Genomic DNA, 19,348 nt, shown 5'->3' with positions numbered 1-19,348 from the left:
ATCCATTACAACATCTTTCCCTTTAAAAATTTATCTATTACAACATTCATCCATTACAAAATTCATCTTTTTTATAAACTCTAATTATTTATGCCCAACAAAAAAAGAAGTAAAAAAACAACTATACATGAAACCACCACACCCTCCTCATTTTCACAAACTCTTACCATTGATATCTACCAACAAAAACAAAAACATCACACAAAAAAACCACTATTATCTTAACATAAACTTACCTTTGGGTATCAGAGCTTCTACGCCAAAGAGTGTAACCGGAATCTTTTATAATTTTTTTTATTTAAAAAATAAAATTAAAAAAATAAAAATAAAAAAATTAAAACCTCATTTTTCAACTTGGAGACTATACTAAACTTTGTCGGATATTGTCATGGTCCCCCAGAGAGTGTGGTGGAACTCTGTACAACTATTGACCATCGTGAAACCTTTGCTACTTGTATGGTCCTTTCCTATAAGAAAAACAAAGGAAAGAAAAAGAAAAAGGCCAAATGGCCTTCCTATAGCAGGTCCCACCATAAGAACCCATCAGACATCTTATATGGAGCCCATTGGCTTGTCACGAAGCAAATCCAACCCATCCAAATGAAATGGGTTTTAATTTTATTTCATCAGCCCAAGTTTGAGGGCAAAAATCATCATGAATGGACCACACCAGAAGAAACAATTTAGAATTAATGAATAACATTAATGCTATTGTAGGTAATAGAGAACTTCATAATAATGCCGAAAAAAATACCATTGTGTAACTCATGATTGTCCGATTATGAACGGATCAAATCGGCCAAGGGATGGGCCCAATCCTTATTTTAGTAGGGCCCATACTCCCATTTTGAAAAAGACCTTCCGAGACATGCAGCCACCATACCGGCCCAAAAGGATTTTTGTCCTAAAAAAAAAACCGTGCCCCCTGTGCTAAAAAGGCAAGGTTTGCAAAGGAGACCAGAACCTTGATTCCTTCTTACCATAGATAGGTTCATTGTCATAATTTTCCCTTCAATCTTTCAATTGTTTTATGACAATGGGCTTATGGTAGGCCTCCCTCCTCTAAACCTTATCTTTCTCTCATAGTATGTCTTCTTCCCTCGTTCTTAGAGCATGTAAATTTCTACGGCATTCCTAAACCGTTCGTTTATGTAGCCCCCACTCCATGGCTCATACCCCAAAAATCTTCCATGTGAGTGGGATTTTCATGAGATCCACCCCGTTCATCAGGTTCGCTGCCTCATATTGGGATGGAACATCCACTGTTAGTTTTGTGCAGGGCCTACCACTGGTATTTATATACCATCCGATTCCATTCATTTGATGTGCCTCATCAGGATTAAAGGAAATCAACCCCAATTTTGGGATCAAGGTTAAATGAGTGGTCCTCCTGATGTAGAGGGTGGATTTTATGCCTGTTAAATATTTTCAGCACATTAGAGAAATTTAAAACCGTTAGGCCTACGGGTTTAAGAAAGGGGAAAATGCCCAATACTATAGAGCTTGGATCTTCAAATCCCAGGGATGTTCTATGAATGGGGTGGGTCATCCAAGTTATAGACTAACATATCAATGGTTCAGATCTCTCAAAACCAAAGCATACTGTACTAACTCCCAGCCCATTAGATCAACAATCTGGACCAACAAAACAGTGCAAACCCCAACACGCTGCTCTGAATGGACTCCATCCATAGGTCACCAATGAAGAGAATATACTGCAGACGTTGCCATGTGCAGTGACACACTATACTTCCGATGGACCACCACGGGTGGGCCATAGATCATCGATCTTACTGTTAAGAGAATCAAAAATTTTAAAAACCCACTCTTAACTGCTCCACGGACCTTTTCTCATCTTGAACGATTTCCGTCATAACATCCACATGAAAAGTTGTTGAAAATTGCCAAATCACGTATCATGGGAGGGAATGGTAATGCAAGATTTTGAATAAGGGGAGCTGTACAGTGCAGCCAGTTGCAGATGATCATTCCCCATCTTTGGCAACACCAAATTCACCAAAGTACAGAGAGAGAGAGAGAGAGAGAGAGAGAGAGGCATGAAACCACCACTGATCTGATTACAAAAATATTCACAACCTTGAGAATTCAACAACCATCACACTACTGCAAATTACAAATTAGAATAGCGAATCCTAACCATCCTATACAACCAAGCAAGCACAATTTCCAAAAAAAAAAAAAACTGCCCAAAGGTTAGCCAACGTTGTTGTCCTTTTCTTGCTAACTTCAATACAACCAGTCAAGTCAGATGTGGACCGTATCTCCCTCCAGATCTTGTTTTCCCAAACTCCATGATCGCGAGGTTGTCAGCCCACCAGTTATCATCATAAAATTAATGAAGAAAACGAAAGAAATGAAGCCTCTGTGGATAGTCCTTACTGGCTTGCAACGGAGTTTCATGTCATTGGAGGCTCCGCATCGACCCGCTTCGTGATACACTTCTGCACAAACAGCAATTCAGCTAGCTTTTATTGATGGTAAGAGAACAATATCATTATCATCAGGATGAGAGAGAGAATATCATTATCATCAGGATGAGAGAGAGAGAGAGAGAGAGAGAGAGAGCAGCACAGCAGCATGTCTAATGAGGACTTGTTCATCTAGACTGGCCAACCAGATTTGCAAAATAAGGCCACAACAGAAAGATCATTTGGGGCAAAAACTAGAATTTTTGAATCACCATGAAGACGACATTGTTGACCTCAATGGCAACCAATGGGTAAGATGCAATTTAAGGATTTAGACCACCTAAGGAGTGTACTAGTCTGATTTTCTCTATAGGTGCTATTTATGACGCCCTCCTCAGATTTCTAGACAAGTGGCATTTTGGCGAGAAAGAAAGTGTTGTGCATGGAAGTTCACATACAGCACTGGAAAACATCTCTTAGGGGTGTTGGATACAGAGAATGCTAGTGTATTGTGTATGTGATTAGTGGCCCCTTTTAGTGTAAGTGCATGTGCACACTTCCCTCTTCTCCTGCAGTGCACTATATGCTTTATTATATTAAAATATTATGTGTTAGGGCAAGCAAGCCTAACACAACATCTCTCCCAAGCTCTCCTTCTTCTCTCTCAATATTCTCCTCTATTATTATCATCAAATCATTCTCTACTTTGGATTGGTGAGAGACAAATACTTCCCTCTCTCTCAGTTTTTCTTTTTTCTGCCGGCGGTGCCAGCAAAGGGAGGAGAGGAAAAAGAGAGATGAGAGTCAAAATGCAAATGCCAAAAAGGCTTTCTTTTCTTTCTTTTCTTTTTGCTTTAGTCATCTTCCAGCCTTCAACAACTTTTAAATTGCAGTTTACCAAACTAACTTTTGTCACATAAGTAGCTGATTTGCTGCTGTCAGCAAAATAACTGACTTACCAAAGGTGTATCCAAACGCGATCAGGCCTAACAGACACAATGCAACCTTGACAAGGGGACCAGTTGTATGCGGTGGAGTTTGCCAAATGAACAAACCAAATTTGTTTTCTAGTGCCATTCACAATTCTCCAAAAGAATTTAGTTACAGGCCTGTTTGGGAAGCAGGAAAGTGTTATGTGGAAAACAATTTTCCGCAGAAAACTAAATTTCCACTGTTTTCGAATGTGGAAAACGTATTTCCAAAATTGGTGGGAAAAATCAGTTTTCCATTGAAAATTTTTCCTTGTCAGAACCATCCGAAATTATATTTCCAAATCACAAGACAAACTCGCAAAAGTCTCCTCCTTTTCCATCTTTTTTTCTCTTCTCATCTCAAAGTTGACAATAGAAAATGGGCAACACATCATGGATGGTCCAAATAAGTGACCAGACTATATCTCCATTATAATCAATATGGCCCCTTTATCCTAGCCATTGATCAGATGGTTAGGATACATGGGCGAAATCACCTAATCAAAGTGATTTTTACGAGGGATTGATAATCAAAGATGGGCCCCTATGATACATGGTTAAGATCATTGATTGGACATTTTCTATTATAATCGAAGAAGGGCCCCACATAATAGATCGTCTAGATCACTGATTGGACATTTTCTATTATGATAAATATGAACTATCAATTTTGCTAGCCATTGATCAGATGGTTATCATCATATGATCAAAATAACTTTTAATAAGGCACATGCAATGATGAACAATCCATATAAATTATCGAACCTCATCCATTTTCCTTTCCATTGATGGGATGGTTAGGAAGTGATTTTCTGGGAGGGATCTATCATCAGAGATAACCAATGTTTTAAATATCATTATTGCGTAATGTATCCCCCCTTGGGATACGGATACATATCGGTTATCGCATGGGATGTATTGGTTGTATCGCATAATGTATCGTTGTTGTTGGAAAAAATGGGAACAATGGGAAATTGGTCGAATTTTTCAAGGAAACTTCAAGGATTGTTGAAAAAGACATCAATACACACTTAGAAATCAAAACAATAATAATAATTTTAAAAAAAAAAAAGTGCACATAATAGGGTTTTCCTTTGCATGTGGTCCTTACCGGCACTATCCAACTGAACCGATGTATATTTAAAGTCTATTCATATAATTAATAAACGTAAGAAGACATGTATGGAAACACAAGCAATGCATTCAAAAGCAAAAGAAGAATCACTAGATCTGGTTACATGTTTGCTTTTGTGTTTGGATACAAAGATTGCAACTAATTTGCGAGAAATTGAGAAATTTTTATTTTTCCCAATTTCCACAACTTACCCATCTCCCCCAAATCTCCGAATTGAAGCTTCAAATCCATGGTTTTTCATGGAAAACATGAAGAACCATAAATTAGTAACCATTTGACATTGATTTAACGTGATTTACTGTCAAACAACCATTTACTCCAAAAGCTTAAGCTGTCAGAGTGTGGTGTATCAATGTATATCAAGGGACTTTATCACTTTAACACCCCCCCCCCCCCCCCTCTGCACGCGCGGGGTGGGAATTCCGCACGGGAACATACTGACAAGGGTGGAGGGACACTCACACCATAAATAGGCCGGGCTTAATTTCCGGTCCCTGGGCCGGACCTGATATTCTTGACCCCCCGTGGGAGAATAATATATTTGCTGCTCTCGAGAGTCGAACATAGGACCTTCCTCTCTGATACCATGTCAAACAACCATTTACTCCAAAAGCTTAAGCTGTCAGAGTATGGTGTATCAATGTTTATCACTTTAACATTTACAACAAAAAATGGATCGAAAATTGAAAAATGTTCACCGGATCGAATAGGTGGGATATATCGGCACTACCTATACATTTCGTATCACACAGGTGGGATACAAGATATATTGTGGGAAATATCGGCCGATATCGTCGATATTTAAAACACTAGAGATAACTACATGGGATGAACAGTCCAGATCACTGATTGAAATTATCTATTTCTAATAAATATGGACCATTCATTTTCCTAAGCTTATCCTAGGGTTAGGATCATCTGGTCAAAGTGACTTTTTTTAGGATGGGTCGATACACATCAAAGGTGGGGCCTCAGATGATGGATGGCCCAAATCAAAGGTGGTGTAGTGATGGTTTTAGTGGTGGCAATAGAGGACATAGATTTCCTTGGAATTCCCAAACATGCCCTAAGGGACTGATAGTTGTTATTACATTGTGAATTGATGGGAAACTAAACATCAATCTATCTTAGAAAATCAAGCTAGTGGCTGATATGATTTTCACCTTCTGGCAATCATATGAAGGCTTTAATGGATCAAAGATCTTTTGCCCTTAGGGGTGCAGAACAGATATATAAATAGGGCCTAGGAGCAAGGAAAGTCTTAAAAAACTTTCATTTTTCAAGCAAATGCATGTTCAAAACAAGTTACCAAAAGTCAACCAACCTAAATTTAAGCCAAATCAATTGCATCAACAAGTTTCTAAGAAAATGGACAGGACAGGTCATACAAACATCACAGCAGGCCCCACAAAACGAATGGTTGTACAACAAACTCATTCTACGGTGTTGCACAGAATCGGCTTCCCAAAGAGGAAAAAATGAAAAGGAGTATATGTAGCCTAAATTAATCATCAAACCAACCAAATAAAATAGAACTAAGTAATTGAGATTGAGAGTTAGAAACGTACCTCTATTTATTTTCAAATCAACCAAAAAATGCAAATCTCAAGCTGCACAACCGTATGGACATGGAATGGGGGAATCTTGATTCCTCCTTTGTTTAGGCTCCAATGCACATGAAATTTTAGCCAGAGGATTGGGAGTATGGACTAGGAGAATCAAATCATGTATTTTGGGGGCCGAAGTGGTATTTGTGTTGGAAGAGTAGGTTCTTTGGTTTATTTGAATTCAAAAGAAAAGTCAGTTTATTGCCTTTATTTTTAGGGGGGTGGGGGGGTTGGGCAGCTTGCCACCACATTTAATGGGGGACGGATCAAGCAAAGGAGGACACGCGCAACTGGTCAACGGTGAAAGGCAAAAAATCGGCAAAAGGACCTTTCAGCCTTGATAAAGCCAATATCCCCTTCGATTGCAAAGGATCTGAAAGAGGTTTTTCTTTTTTAAATTCGGGAATGTTACTGAGGTGTTTATCCCAAAGCTACAGAACTCTAAGCATGGCAGGGCTTAACGTTCATTCATTTCTAGCATCCCAACCACTCACAGAAAGCATTTTAGGTAATGGATGGCAGGAAGCCTAGAGGGAGAGTGGTCGCAATGCAGGAGGCCAAAGGACATCAAGGGGTAAAATTTTCTTGCTCCCCCAGCAGATGGGATAAATAGGAGTGTCCATACCCACCAGGCCCACATTGGTGGGGGTTCTGGGGTGCCATCCAAAGATTGACCTATAGGGTCTAGACTACAGGGTAGAATCTGTTTATGCTAGGAAGGACAAAGCTGTGAGATTCCCAAAAGAGGTGGTTTGGCATTTGGGCTTGGTAGGTAAGGCCTTTCATGGGGGGATTTCAATTCTTCAGGTGACCGATGCTGTTAGGGTTTCCCTGTTAGGAGAATCCAAAATTTTGGTGGCCAGACTCTTTGGGGAGAGATGTGATCGTCACTTTCTTCTCGGATTCCACTCTGCGCCATGCCATGTGTTTCAAGAGTGTTGAGTTTTGGTGCCCCTCAAACGGCGCCATGCCATGTGTTTCAAGAGTGTTGAGTTTTGGTGCCCCTCAAACGTGATCTTGAACAAGGGTTCCTAGATCCAACTCTACAGCATACCGGTGCATGCTTGGTGAGAGCCTGTGATGGTCTAGCTACAAGCAAGATTTAGAAGGGTTATATTGCTTGACAAGCAAACTTGGGTCAGATGTCTTTTTCTGTTCACCAACATCTGCATACTTTTGGGGCTGGAAGCGGCGGTTGGAAGGGTAGCAAACTTACAAGTTGGGGGATTTCTCGTTTCCAATCATCACTCACCTGGGGAATCCATCTTTGATCAGAGCCAATGGATTGAATCTCTGGGGACTCGGTGCTGCTGTTATATCCTCAAAGGGCATTTCTCACGCAGACAAGGGTTTCGATTTGAGTTGGGGACTCGGGAACAGCAGAGAAGCACCATTAATGGCAGACTGTGTTGACTGTTGTCTCTATGGGGAAACCTAGCAACCAAGCTACAATATGAGGCATCCTGATGGCTGGCATGGACAAATGACCTTGCATGAGCAAAGGGGGAGTCAAATGGGACATGGGACGGTTAACAAGGAGTCAGGACTTCAAATGGATTCAATTCCATTCATGGGGTCTGGTCAACTTTATTAGGCGAGTGCTTCTTCAACTGTCCAAAGTGGACAGTTGTCATCTATAGGAGTGGCATTTTGCAACAACGGACTCAGTTCGGTCTCCTTTGGACGCGCATCAGGAGTCTCCCAATGTGCATGGTGGCGGTATGTCAAATGGAGGAGGCACCTCACATCCCAATGTCAGGAGGCTAAGGGTACAGAGACTCAGCATAGGTGTCCAGATGAGGTCATTTTATCAGGCCCAGTAATAAGCTTGGACCCTCGTTCTTTGGCTAGAGAGTTAACAAATGAGTTGGCAGCTCGCGAAATAACCTCAAAACTGGTTGGACCCTAGTTCACTCTAGCACTAATCTCATTGACAATAAAACTTCTCTTCCAAGGAAACCTGTGTGATGAAGATACCCAAGAAATGGCACTCTTTTAGTCTTCTTCCATCAACAAGCGGCCATTGAAGTTTCAAATGAGTTAAATGTTCATGAGAGTGGCTTTCAACTCAGCTCTATTTGAATCACTAACTCTAGCTCGTCCAGAGGACACCATCTTGACCACACCATGATCGTCCTAGACCACTCACCCAATTCTGTACCAACCACAAATATTGATGGAGTATCCATCAGCATGCAACTTCAACCAACCCATAGGCAAAGGCTTCAAACTAGCTTTTCCTTCGGTGGTTTACTGAAGTCTTTTATAATATCCAACCATTTCCTTGGTAACCCTAACTTCTATATGCCATGAAACATCTTAGGAACAAGACCAAGCTGCCAAATTGGATTTAGGGCCAATTTGGTAGTAGCAAGAGTTTAGCCATGGATAGTCTGCCTAGGTCAAGCTCATCCTAGTCTTGTTTGTCTGGATCATCCTATCATCAAGGTATTTTGTAATGGTAATGGTGACCATAATGGCCACCACCGTTACCTTTACGATATGGGGTGTAACGACCGTTACGAGGACCATAATGGATTGTTACAGCCTCTTTTCTTTATTGAAAAAATAATAATCCGAAAAAACCTGTATCGGCCCCATAACGGTCCATTACAGGGCCGTTACGGCCTTTACAGGATGCGTGACAAGTCGTTACAAGGTTTGTTACAGCCTTTATAGGTCATTTTTTCTATTACGGTCTTTACGACCCTGTAACATGTAACAGTTGCAACCGTTACCTTTACGTAATGGCCTTTACGGCACACCATGCCTATTATGGACTAAGGGGTTATTTGGTAGCAACAAAGGTTTAGTCTCTGACTAGTTAATCTGAGATATGCTTCATATCCATGGTTTGTCTACTACTTTTTTTACACAAAAACTAAAAAAACATAAGGACAAGTTGTTTAAGTTTGCGATGTTAGAAGACATTTGTTGTTCCTAAAAAGTCTTGAGACTTGTTTATCCTCGTTATGGTACACACTGGACTATTCTCTTGTTACGCATGTGCCCATGTACCAACATCTATCTTCAAGCACCACAAATGTGCCACATTCAACTCTCATCCCCTTCATGTGCCACATTTACCACATGTGTCAAGTTGTACATGCGATGTATGTGCCAAGTGTGCCACTATACATCATCAAGCATCCTACATGTACCCCATGTGTCATTGTCCATCATCAAGCATTCTGCTTGTGCCACATATGCCATCAGACATTTTCAAGTGCCAAATATGCCCAGTTTTCAACATGCACGTGTTGCATGTGACAACTAATCCCTATTCCAGGATCTTGTCAAACAACATGTGAATAATTAATCCAAGACTATAATTGTACAAAGCATGAAGCAAACTAATGCTAGATTTGGGTACGAGAGGGCGGAAAGTGTTTGTTTCAAAATGTTATCAAGTCTAAATATTTAGGACATCAAGTGCGACTTTAAAGTGTAATTTGAAGCCAAGGAGATGCTTGGTTAGAAGGATCATGCGACTAAGTACTAAGTACCAGACAGCATGACCTATACAGATAAGATCAAGACAAGGCTAACTTAGATAGGTTGTCCAAGATTAAGCTTTTGCTACTACCAAATAGGCTCTAACTAAATCTCATGTTGGTTTTCAAACACTTGGAATAAGTAATTGTTTTTCGACACATGCAGTGCATGTGCACATTGAAAACTTGGCATATGCGGCATACATAATACTTGAAAATGTACAATAGCATATGAGGCACGTGTGGAGTGCTTGCAGATATACAATGGCACATGTAGCACATTTGGGCTTGACAATGTATGGTAGCACATATAGCACATGCATCGCATGCACAACTTGACACATGTGGTGAATGCACACATAAAGGGCACTCAAAGCTTGCATGTATCACGCTTGTGTCAATTGAAGATGGAAGGTAGAACGTTTGGCACGTGGCACATGTGTATCATAAGAGAATGGTACAGTGTGTACCATAACAAGGACAAGTACGTCTCAAGATTTTTTTTAGGAACAATAAAGGCTCATTGATGATAAAAAAAGAAACTTAGAAAATTTATCCCTTTTTTTTGTAAGTTTTCCATATAGAAAAAGTAGTAGAAAAACCATGTACAAAAGGCTTATCCCAAACTAACTAGACAGGGACTGAACTTTTGTTGCTACTCAACAACCCCTTAAATATTTCCTTAACATGCTCCAAAGAGTAGGAAACACCATAAGAAATTCTTTTGAATGCTCACGCCAAATGCCCCACATAATAGACAGGAACCATGCATCATAAGATCCTACCTCTCTAATCAAAGCACCCAAAAGTCCAACAAACCCCAAAATGGCTTTGCAATGCAAGAATGAAGGGTCCATCGATTCTTATCATTCCAGTACATATAACATATGTTCAAGAGAACCTAACTCCCTCTTACAAATTATTTATTTGTAAGGATTTTGTTGGCAACCATTATCCAACAAACACCTCCACTCTATGGAGCCCCACACTTCTGAACATGGGAGCTCCATCGATTCTTTATCATTCCAATACATAAAACATATGTTCGAGAGAACCTAACCCCTTACAAATTATTTATTTGTAAGGATTTTGTTGGCAACCATTATCCAACAAATACCTCCACTCTAGGAAGCCCCACACTTTTGAACACGTGAGCTTATGAGGAAGGTCGAAGGCTAAGGCCTTAAAAAATCTTTAGTTGAGAAGATACCAGGGGTGTACGGAGCTCAAATTCTTTCATCCACTTATTTCGAGGGAGATAAATGTCCTTTAGAGTGCCCAACAAATCTGATAGCATCTAAATCTCCTCGTCAAGAAGATTCCCTCTTACATGAATATTCCAAACCAACTTGCATATAATTTCATAACAATCCTTGGTGACCGTGTCATTGAGAGAGACCCAAAAGAGCTCGGGGAACCTTAGCGGCAAGGGAGATTCCCCCTAAAAAAAAATCCTCCCAAAATCAAACAACATCTTTAACGCGCTCTTTATAACCAATTCCATCCATAAATACCTTACCCACACCTTCATTAGTTTTGACATACAACAATATGAGCTTCCAAGCCAAAGAACCTCTACTCGATGTAATGTTGCCTACAGCCCACCTTAATTCCTCCCCATGCTTGCAATGATCCCCTTTGAGCTTTCAAAACATCCTGAATAAGACCCCATTAAAAGGAATTGGAAAGTGTACCAAAGAGATCATGGTGTGCCGTAATGGTCATTACGGGGTCGTAAAGGTAACAGTGGCAACCGTTACACTTTAAATGGAAAAAATGAACCATCACCAACATTATGGCCCCCATAACAGCCCATTACACCCCCCGTAATGGCCGTAATGGTTCGTTATGGGGCAGATATAGGTTTTTCGGGGTTTTTCCATTTTTTTTTAAGAGAGAGAGAGAGAGAGAGAGAGACCATAACGACCATTATGGCCCGTATCGCAAAGGTAACGGTGGTGGTTGTTACAGCCACCATTACCATTACGTAATACCTTGAAAGAGATACATCCCACCATCAATTTATCCACACGCTATCAAGTTCCATTCTCAATGTATAGACGAGAAAATCCCATTCCAAAATCCAAATATAGACTTCAAGATATGATACATCAATGGCATGGATTGTGCCACTAGACATTCATCCAATGGTTCAAGACCCCTCTAGACCTTCTAGGTTACTCTACACAAATCTAATTACCAACACTCCATAGAGGACTCTAGACTCTTCCAAAGGCCTCCATATGAGGCTAAAAAGGTCCAACCTGCTCTAGAACTTTCTACACACTCCTATTGTGTATCACTTGCCTGCTATATACATGTCGAGCCGAAAATGGTCAGGTCCATGAGGTTAAGCCTCTGTTTTGTGACATTACCTATTTCCATTATTATCTACAAAAAGACAATTGGTCTGCTCGCCAACATTAGATGACAACCACCCCCATCAAGATAATTACAATGGGAGGAATAGGGGATAACATGGACTGTGCATGTAAAGAATTACAAAAAAATAGGAGGAATTACAAGGTCTTGATGCTTCAGAACATGGACAGTTCCTTATGCATCTATTTGTAAAAGTGGAGACCACGTTTTAGTTATCCAAGACATTGATATAATGGACTGAACCATGGATGCACAATGTCCAAAAAACTTCTAGATTTGACAATTAAATCCATTCTATGGGTATTAATATGGGTAGCTATGGTGTTTTCTCCTATATCATTCATTTATTGGATAATAATCCAAGGCTTAGAATCATCTCATTTGGGAGTTCGTTTAGACATACCCATCCATTGTTTTCCTTCAAATAAACAGTTTGGATCTCTGAACCGGCATACATGTACGAACAAGCAGACAATGACTACCAACGCACTAACTCTACCATCTCCACTCAACCACTCCAATGATCCAAGTAAGACCAAGATGTTGATTGATCAGCAATCTTCCTAGCGATCCAAATGGTCACCATCAACACGGCACTACACTTTGGGATTCATCATTATTAATCTATACTAGTGTTCCAAATAATTCCAATATTATCAATATTTATCAGGTGGCCGATATAGATTCTAGAGTTTTAAAAAATTACTACTATAGGAAATAATATTGCTCGTATCACCAAAATATAGCCAAGATTATCAATATTGCCAATATATCGCTGACCCGCTAGTACAAATATTTACATGTACCAGCGATATCACCAATGTTATCACCAGTGTTTCAAATAGCACGCATAGGGTAGCATAGCCCTAGTGCTACGTAGCGTACTAAATAGCGTAAATCTGCTACAGGGGTCATAGCGTAAGCCAGCTATGTAGAGTCAATGAACGTAGTGTATGCGACAATGTATTTTTTTATCATTTTATTTATTTAATTTTTTTATGTTTTCCTTGTATCTAATGTAGATGAATGTGACACTTGTATTGTATTTCATACTTTTTAACCTGTGGGATTTTTATTTCTTTTCATGCTTGTGACTTGTGGTTTCAATTAGACACTCTTAATTAAAGTGCTTTGCTTAGAAAGGTGTTGATGTGATAATTATTTGATTTGGTTTGTATGTGGATTGGCTTTTGATGAATGATAATTAATGACTTGTTTGAACATGCTTATCCTTGCAAAAATGAATAATCTTTTAAGCATTTATATTTTATTTTTTTCATTTTTTCTTACTATTTATCATTTCTTCTTATTTTTAAATTAAAAAATAGAAGTATTGTGTATCCACAGGGATTAATCTCACTTCAAAAAAGAGGTAGGGACACCTTGTGTCTTCAAAATAATAATAATAATAATAATAATAGAAGTATTGTGTAGATTACACAACAAGATACACTATTTACGCTACACGCTACAGAGGGTTGAGCGCTACACAACGTGCTACCGCTATTTAAAACCCTGGTTATCACAAATACAAGGGATATAATTGAATGATTTAAAAATTAAGTAAAATAAATTAAAATTTCTGTTTATTTTTTAAAAGATAATTATGTTGTTTCATAATAATGTATGCATGTGTGGATGAATGTATGCATTTATGGACGTATCATGTATGTATGTAGGAATGGATGGATGGATGGCTCATGTATGTATTCATGGATGGATGGATGGATGCATGGATGTATCATGTATGTATGTAGTGGGGACGGAGTTGACTACTACTTCGAGCTGCCTTGTAAAGCGATGCAAGAGTATGCTTCTTTATTCTCTTTACTTTGTGGATGTGTTGCTTATGTTTTATTACTTGCATTGTATGATATTTGAATGATATGATCTCATTTTGGTTATAGTTGCACTACTTTTTATTGACAACATATGGTTTAGAAATGCAATGTACAACTTCTAAGTTTCCTTCAAATCTCACACAGATACACCACATTGACCAAATTGACAAAGAGTGAGCCATTAATAAGCTTGTGCAAATGGAATGGAGAACTTTTAAGTTTCCTCGTAGAAGAAATCCTTGGGAACTAGACTTCTAGGCATAATTATTGCAACATCTTCCACATAGACTATAGCTTCAACCCATAGAGCACATGATTCCTAACTAATGCTCAGTGCCTATAAATCACAATAGTATGATTTTCTCCATTCTAAGGGAACTTGTTTCTAAAATTTGATGTGCTCTAATCAGAACCATCCAATTCTCAAAAAGGATCCAAAAGTGGACTCAGTTGCTGGTCAACGGAAGATTAGACCCATCCGAGGGTCTCATTGATGATCAAACGACCCAAGGGGTAAACTGACAGTCCAGATGGATGATATGTAACAAATCAAGGGTCCAATTGGACTTTCAAGCCCCTAGATCCAATCAAATGGCCAAATAGTAGTTGATTAGACTTGGGGCCAAGGTGTGCCGTAAAGACTGTTACGGGGCCACCTTACGTAAAGGTTGTTGTGGACAACTTATGTAAAAGAGGGATGATCCTCCCTAACGTTTGTCCGTTGTGCTATAAAGCCGAAGAATCAGTAAATTGTTAAATTATCCATTGTGAGTTTGCGTCAAAGATTTGGGAGGAGTTTGTTAGGAAACTTGGTTTTTACTAGGTAACGTCACGTTCTATTGAAGCATTGTTCGAATCCTGGCATGAAGGAGGCAAAGAGGAGATGGTAAGCAAAGTATGGCATATCTTCTTGCTGGATTATGGGTGTTTTGGCTTGAAAGAAACGATCGTTGTTTTCGGAATCGGAAAAAGTCCCCCGGAGAGGTCTACAGAGTGGTAAAGGAGTCAGTTATAGATTGGGCGGCCGATGCAGAGTTCATTGGGGCTGACCAATTCTCTAGTATTTAGGCAGAGTTGTAATCGGTTGCTTGTGCTTGTGTTTCTCTCTCTCCTTTTTAGTTTTTTGTATTCTGTTGGCTTTGGCCTCTTTTTTTCTCAATAAAATTGTCACCGTTTCATAAAAAAGAGGGTCGTAATAACCGTTATGGAAAAAATGACCTGTAACCACTGTCAATTGCCCGTAATGCCTCCCGTAAAGGGCATGTAACTGCCCCATAATGGTCCGTCACAGGGTAGATATAGGTTTTTCAATTTTTTGTCAACATTACAAAGTAGAAATATGTTTATGGGTTTTTCAGTTTTTTTTTTTTTTCAACATTACAGAGTAGATATATGTTTATTGGTTTTTTTTTCAAAGAAAAAATGAGACCTTAACGCCCGTTACAAGGGTTGTAATAACCGTTATGACCTATCTCATAAAGGTAACGGTGTTGGCCATTATGGCCACCGTTACCATTACAGAATACCTTACTTCAATTCACAGGTCTAACCAACTGAATTTCCTAGGGTTCTATACAAACAATATAAATAAAGAAAGGAGAATGTACAAGCATTAAGCCTAACTGGTTGTGTGTACATGGATATTTGGATAGTTTTTGGATTTCCTTTATTAGCTTGGTTTTCTTTGTTTTCTCTGTATCAACATTAATAGGCCAGTTTGAATTATATACAACCCATTTCCTATGATTAGTGTTTTCAATATCAGCATCAACGCCCAAGGTGTTCCAAAATGGTAACGGTGACCGTAACGGCCACCACCATTACCGTTATGATACAAGCCGTAACAGCCATTACAGCCCCCATATCGACCATTATGGCCCTTTTTTTATTTTTTGAAAAAACTGTTACAGGACCATTACGAGGTTGTTACGAAACCGTTACAAGGCCTTTATGGCATGTAACAGCCATTACAGTCATTTTGACCCTATAACGCGTAACGGTCATGACCATTACCGTTACGTAACCGATTTTAAATACCTTGATCACGTCCTTGGGACATGGAAACATATCGGGTATTGCATGGAAATATCACATGGGAAACATTGAGAATAGAGTTGTACACGAGCAGAGTTAGCTCGGTAACTCGCTCAACTCGACTCGAAAAAGCTCGACTCAACTCGGCTTGAAATGAGTTCGAGCCGAGCATGAGCTGATTTTTGTTGCTCGAAATGAGTTTGAGCCGAGCACGAGCTTGACCCTGCTCGACTCGGCTCGACTCGAATAGTTACTCGAAATCGACTCGACTCGGCATTCTAATTTCAAAACCCTAAGCCCTAACCCCATTGCCCATCTCTCCCAGCGCCCGTTCAAAAAAAAAAAAAAACCCTCACCCTCTCTCAACCATCCCATCGGCCATCCGGCCCATCCCAGCGCTCGTTCGGTGTTCCCCTATCTCCGGTCATCCCAGCGCTCGTTCTCCTCTCCCATCGGCCGTCCCAGCGGGTCGATCACCCTGTCCGGCTGTCTCTCTTCTTCCCTCACCTGTCCGGCGACCTTTCTGGTGGCCACAGCAACAAGCAACCGTTCGGTTCTCTCTCTCTCTCTCTCTCTCTCTCTCTCTCTCTCTCTCTCTCTCTCTCTCGCATTGCCCTGTCCGGTGCCAGTCGTCCCTACCACTCGTCCCTGCCCCGCTCGGTAAGTACCTTTGATTCCTAGTTGTTCTAAAAATCACTTTGATTAGATAATTTAATCAATAGATTAATGGCTTATTTAACAAACTAGAAATCCTCTGTAATCAATGGTTGTCATTCCACCATATAATAGTTTTCTGATCAATGAAGTTTTTCTCATTGAGTATGATTGACTGCAATCCTGTTGGCTGTTGCCCCTTTTTCTGTCCATATTTGTTCAAATTAGTTGTTTTATATCATCCAATCAATGTGAAGTTTGGTCTATGCCCCACTCACTAGCACAACAGCTGAATGAACGATTCAGATCTCCTCCACATTTTCCACATGTACACATTACTTTGGTCACCCAGGCATGAGATCACTATCCTATGAAATGTGGGAGCTTCCTGTTCTTATTGTTTCTTTAGATGTATGACGTTTACTTATAGTTATGATAAAAATCAGTTTGTACTGGTGGGGTCCATGATTCAGTTATCCAAGCTGTTGATAGAGTGGGATCAATGTGGATGGGCCTTGCACCAAATTTCCCAGAAAGATCCTAGAAATGAAGTGTTTGAGCATTTTTAGTTGAGTGTGGGTTGTTGATGTATTTTCTTTTTCAACTGCTGGAGGCATATTGAAGTGTTGAGATTTTCTTATTCAAATGTTTTGACCACCATGGGCCCCACTTGTACAAACAGGACGTCCAACTTATGTCTAGATGTTCCTTGTTAGGAAATTATAAGAAAGGATCTACTTGTGGCTGGATGGAAGAATCCAAAATGCGGATGAGGAAAACCCTATGGTATTTGCAAGAAATTTTAAAGAAATGCAAAACTGTAGAATCCAATAGGTTATTATATTTGCAAGAAATTGTAGAATACTTTAATATAGAAATGTGAGAAGGTCATTAGTTAAATAGTGAGAGTTGCTTTTTATAAGAGGGAAAATTGACATTGGTTCCTTTGGGAAATGGTTTTATAGGCCTATTTGATTAGGGATAAATTGGTAGAAGCAAACAATTTCCCTTGGATTTTGATATATTCCTTTGTTTAGACTAACATAATAAGAGAAGAAAATGCATCTACTTTCTTTAACAAGGGACTATAGCCCCCCCACCGTTTTTTATTTTCCTCAAGTTAAATGGTAGACAAAATGCATCTACTTTCTTTAACAAGGGACTATTTGATTAGATAATTTACTATTGACCTTCTTATTCAATTCCAAGCTCTCAACGACCCGTTTGATAGAAGAGGTAACATCTCTAGCCGTGCTCTCTGAGCAGTAGCTCCTTTGGAGCCCGCTTTCGCGTCGGACCAAGGGTCTTAGTGTGGAACTACCAGATCAGCCCGTTGAGTCTAAAAGAGAGACGCAATGTTTTTTATTTTTGTTACCTAGTCTTAATTTAGCGTGGATATCTTTTATTTTTATAAATGTTTTTAACAGTTATTCTTTCAGCCTGCTCTTTTGTTTGCATAGATATTAATTATTTTTATTGTTCTAGTTGTAGTATAGGATAATCAGTTGCCCATTTGAGGATTTCTATGTTGTCAGACATAGATTCAGTATGTTCTTGGATACATAGAAATTCTCAAATTGTTCCTTTTTGGACAGTTCAGGGTTAAATAGATTGTAATGTCTTCATTTATTCTAATTTAAATGCATATGCCTGTTCTGGTTTCGTCTCTCCTTTTTCTCTCTGGATATATTTCCTGCATTTATTTCCGTCGTCAAATGTCCACACTTTGTGTTGATGATTGACATGGGAATCAAATACAGGATTAATATATTCTGGAGAGATAAGGGGAGATGCTGCCGGAATTTCGGCGTAGCATTTAGAATGAAAAATTAAGGCATTACAATCTATCCAACCTTGAATGGGTGACTGATTTAGACAGTTAAGTAAGTATACCCGTCTAGCAGTCTAGGTATAGCCGTATAACATATCAAGAACTTTATTTTATAGATGACTAGTCAAGACGAAAGCCCAAATACCCCCGGAATGGGTGCATCAACCACATCTCCTCTAATCGTAGAGGGAGACACGTCAACTGCAGGCAAAAGGAAGAAGAAGATATCAGCAGTGTGGGATGACTTCGAAGAAGTGACAGTTAACGGTGTAAAGAAGATAAAGTGTAATCATTGCAAAGGGTTATACAACAAGATTCCAGGAGGATCTATGACACATCTAAGCAGACATTTGAATACGTGTCCTGAGAGACCAAAACTCCCTCCTCCCGGCCAACAATTGATGTCATTTACGAAGTCAGAAGGGGATGACTTACAAGGCGTAGTGTCCACTCATAAGTTTGACAAAGAGAAGCTGAATGAGCAGTATGCTAGATTAGTGATTCTGGAAGAAAAACCTTTCAGAATGATAGAAAGTAAAGGGTTGAGGTCTTTCTGTCAATTCCTTAATCCTCGAGCCAAGAATGTCTCTCGCGTCAGTGCAAAGAGAGTGCATGAAGATATACGCAAAGGAGAAGATGAAACTCAAAAAAGTTTTGCCTTCAGTGTCCAGAATAGGTTTGACGTCTGATTTATGGACGGTGTCTAATCAAAGAAAAGAATATATTTCATTAACTGATCACTATGTAGATAAGGATTGGAAACTCTGCAAGAGAATTTTGAACTTCCGCAACCCTCCTCCTCCACATACTAGTTTACTTATTTCAGATTGCATCTACAGTTGTCTAGAAGGTTGGGGCATTAAGAGGAAAATTTTAGCAATAAGTTTAGCCAATGCTTCAGCAAATGACAGTGTCATTTCATGCTTATGTAATCAATTCAGGGCTACAGGAAATTTATTTTTTTGAAGGA

General features: G+C 39.5%; 1 protein-coding gene across 1 annotated transcript in view; it reads right to left on the bottom strand.

The window, feature by feature from the left end:
- Positions 1–2,054: 2,054 nt before the first annotated feature.
- The window catches only part of LOC131228012 (microtubule-associated protein 70-1-like), a 29,803-nt gene continuing 12,509 nt past the window's right edge, over positions 2,055–19,348 (bottom strand). The window contains exon 11 of the mRNA XM_058223825.1: positions 2,055–2,462. Within this exon, the coding sequence (XP_058079808.1) occupies positions 2,423–2,462 (40 nt within the window). The 3' untranslated portion in view covers positions 2,055–2,422. The remainder of the gene's footprint in view (positions 2,463–19,348) is intronic.

Source organism: Magnolia sinica, chromosome 15 (assembly GCF_029962835.1).
Source record: "Magnolia sinica isolate HGM2019 chromosome 15, MsV1, whole genome shotgun sequence".
Lineage (NCBI taxonomy): Eukaryota > Viridiplantae > Streptophyta > Magnoliopsida > Magnoliales > Magnoliaceae > Magnolia > Magnolia sinica.
The sequence above is the reverse complement of the archived record's forward strand: the minus strand, read 5'-3'. Positions and strand labels throughout refer to the sequence as shown.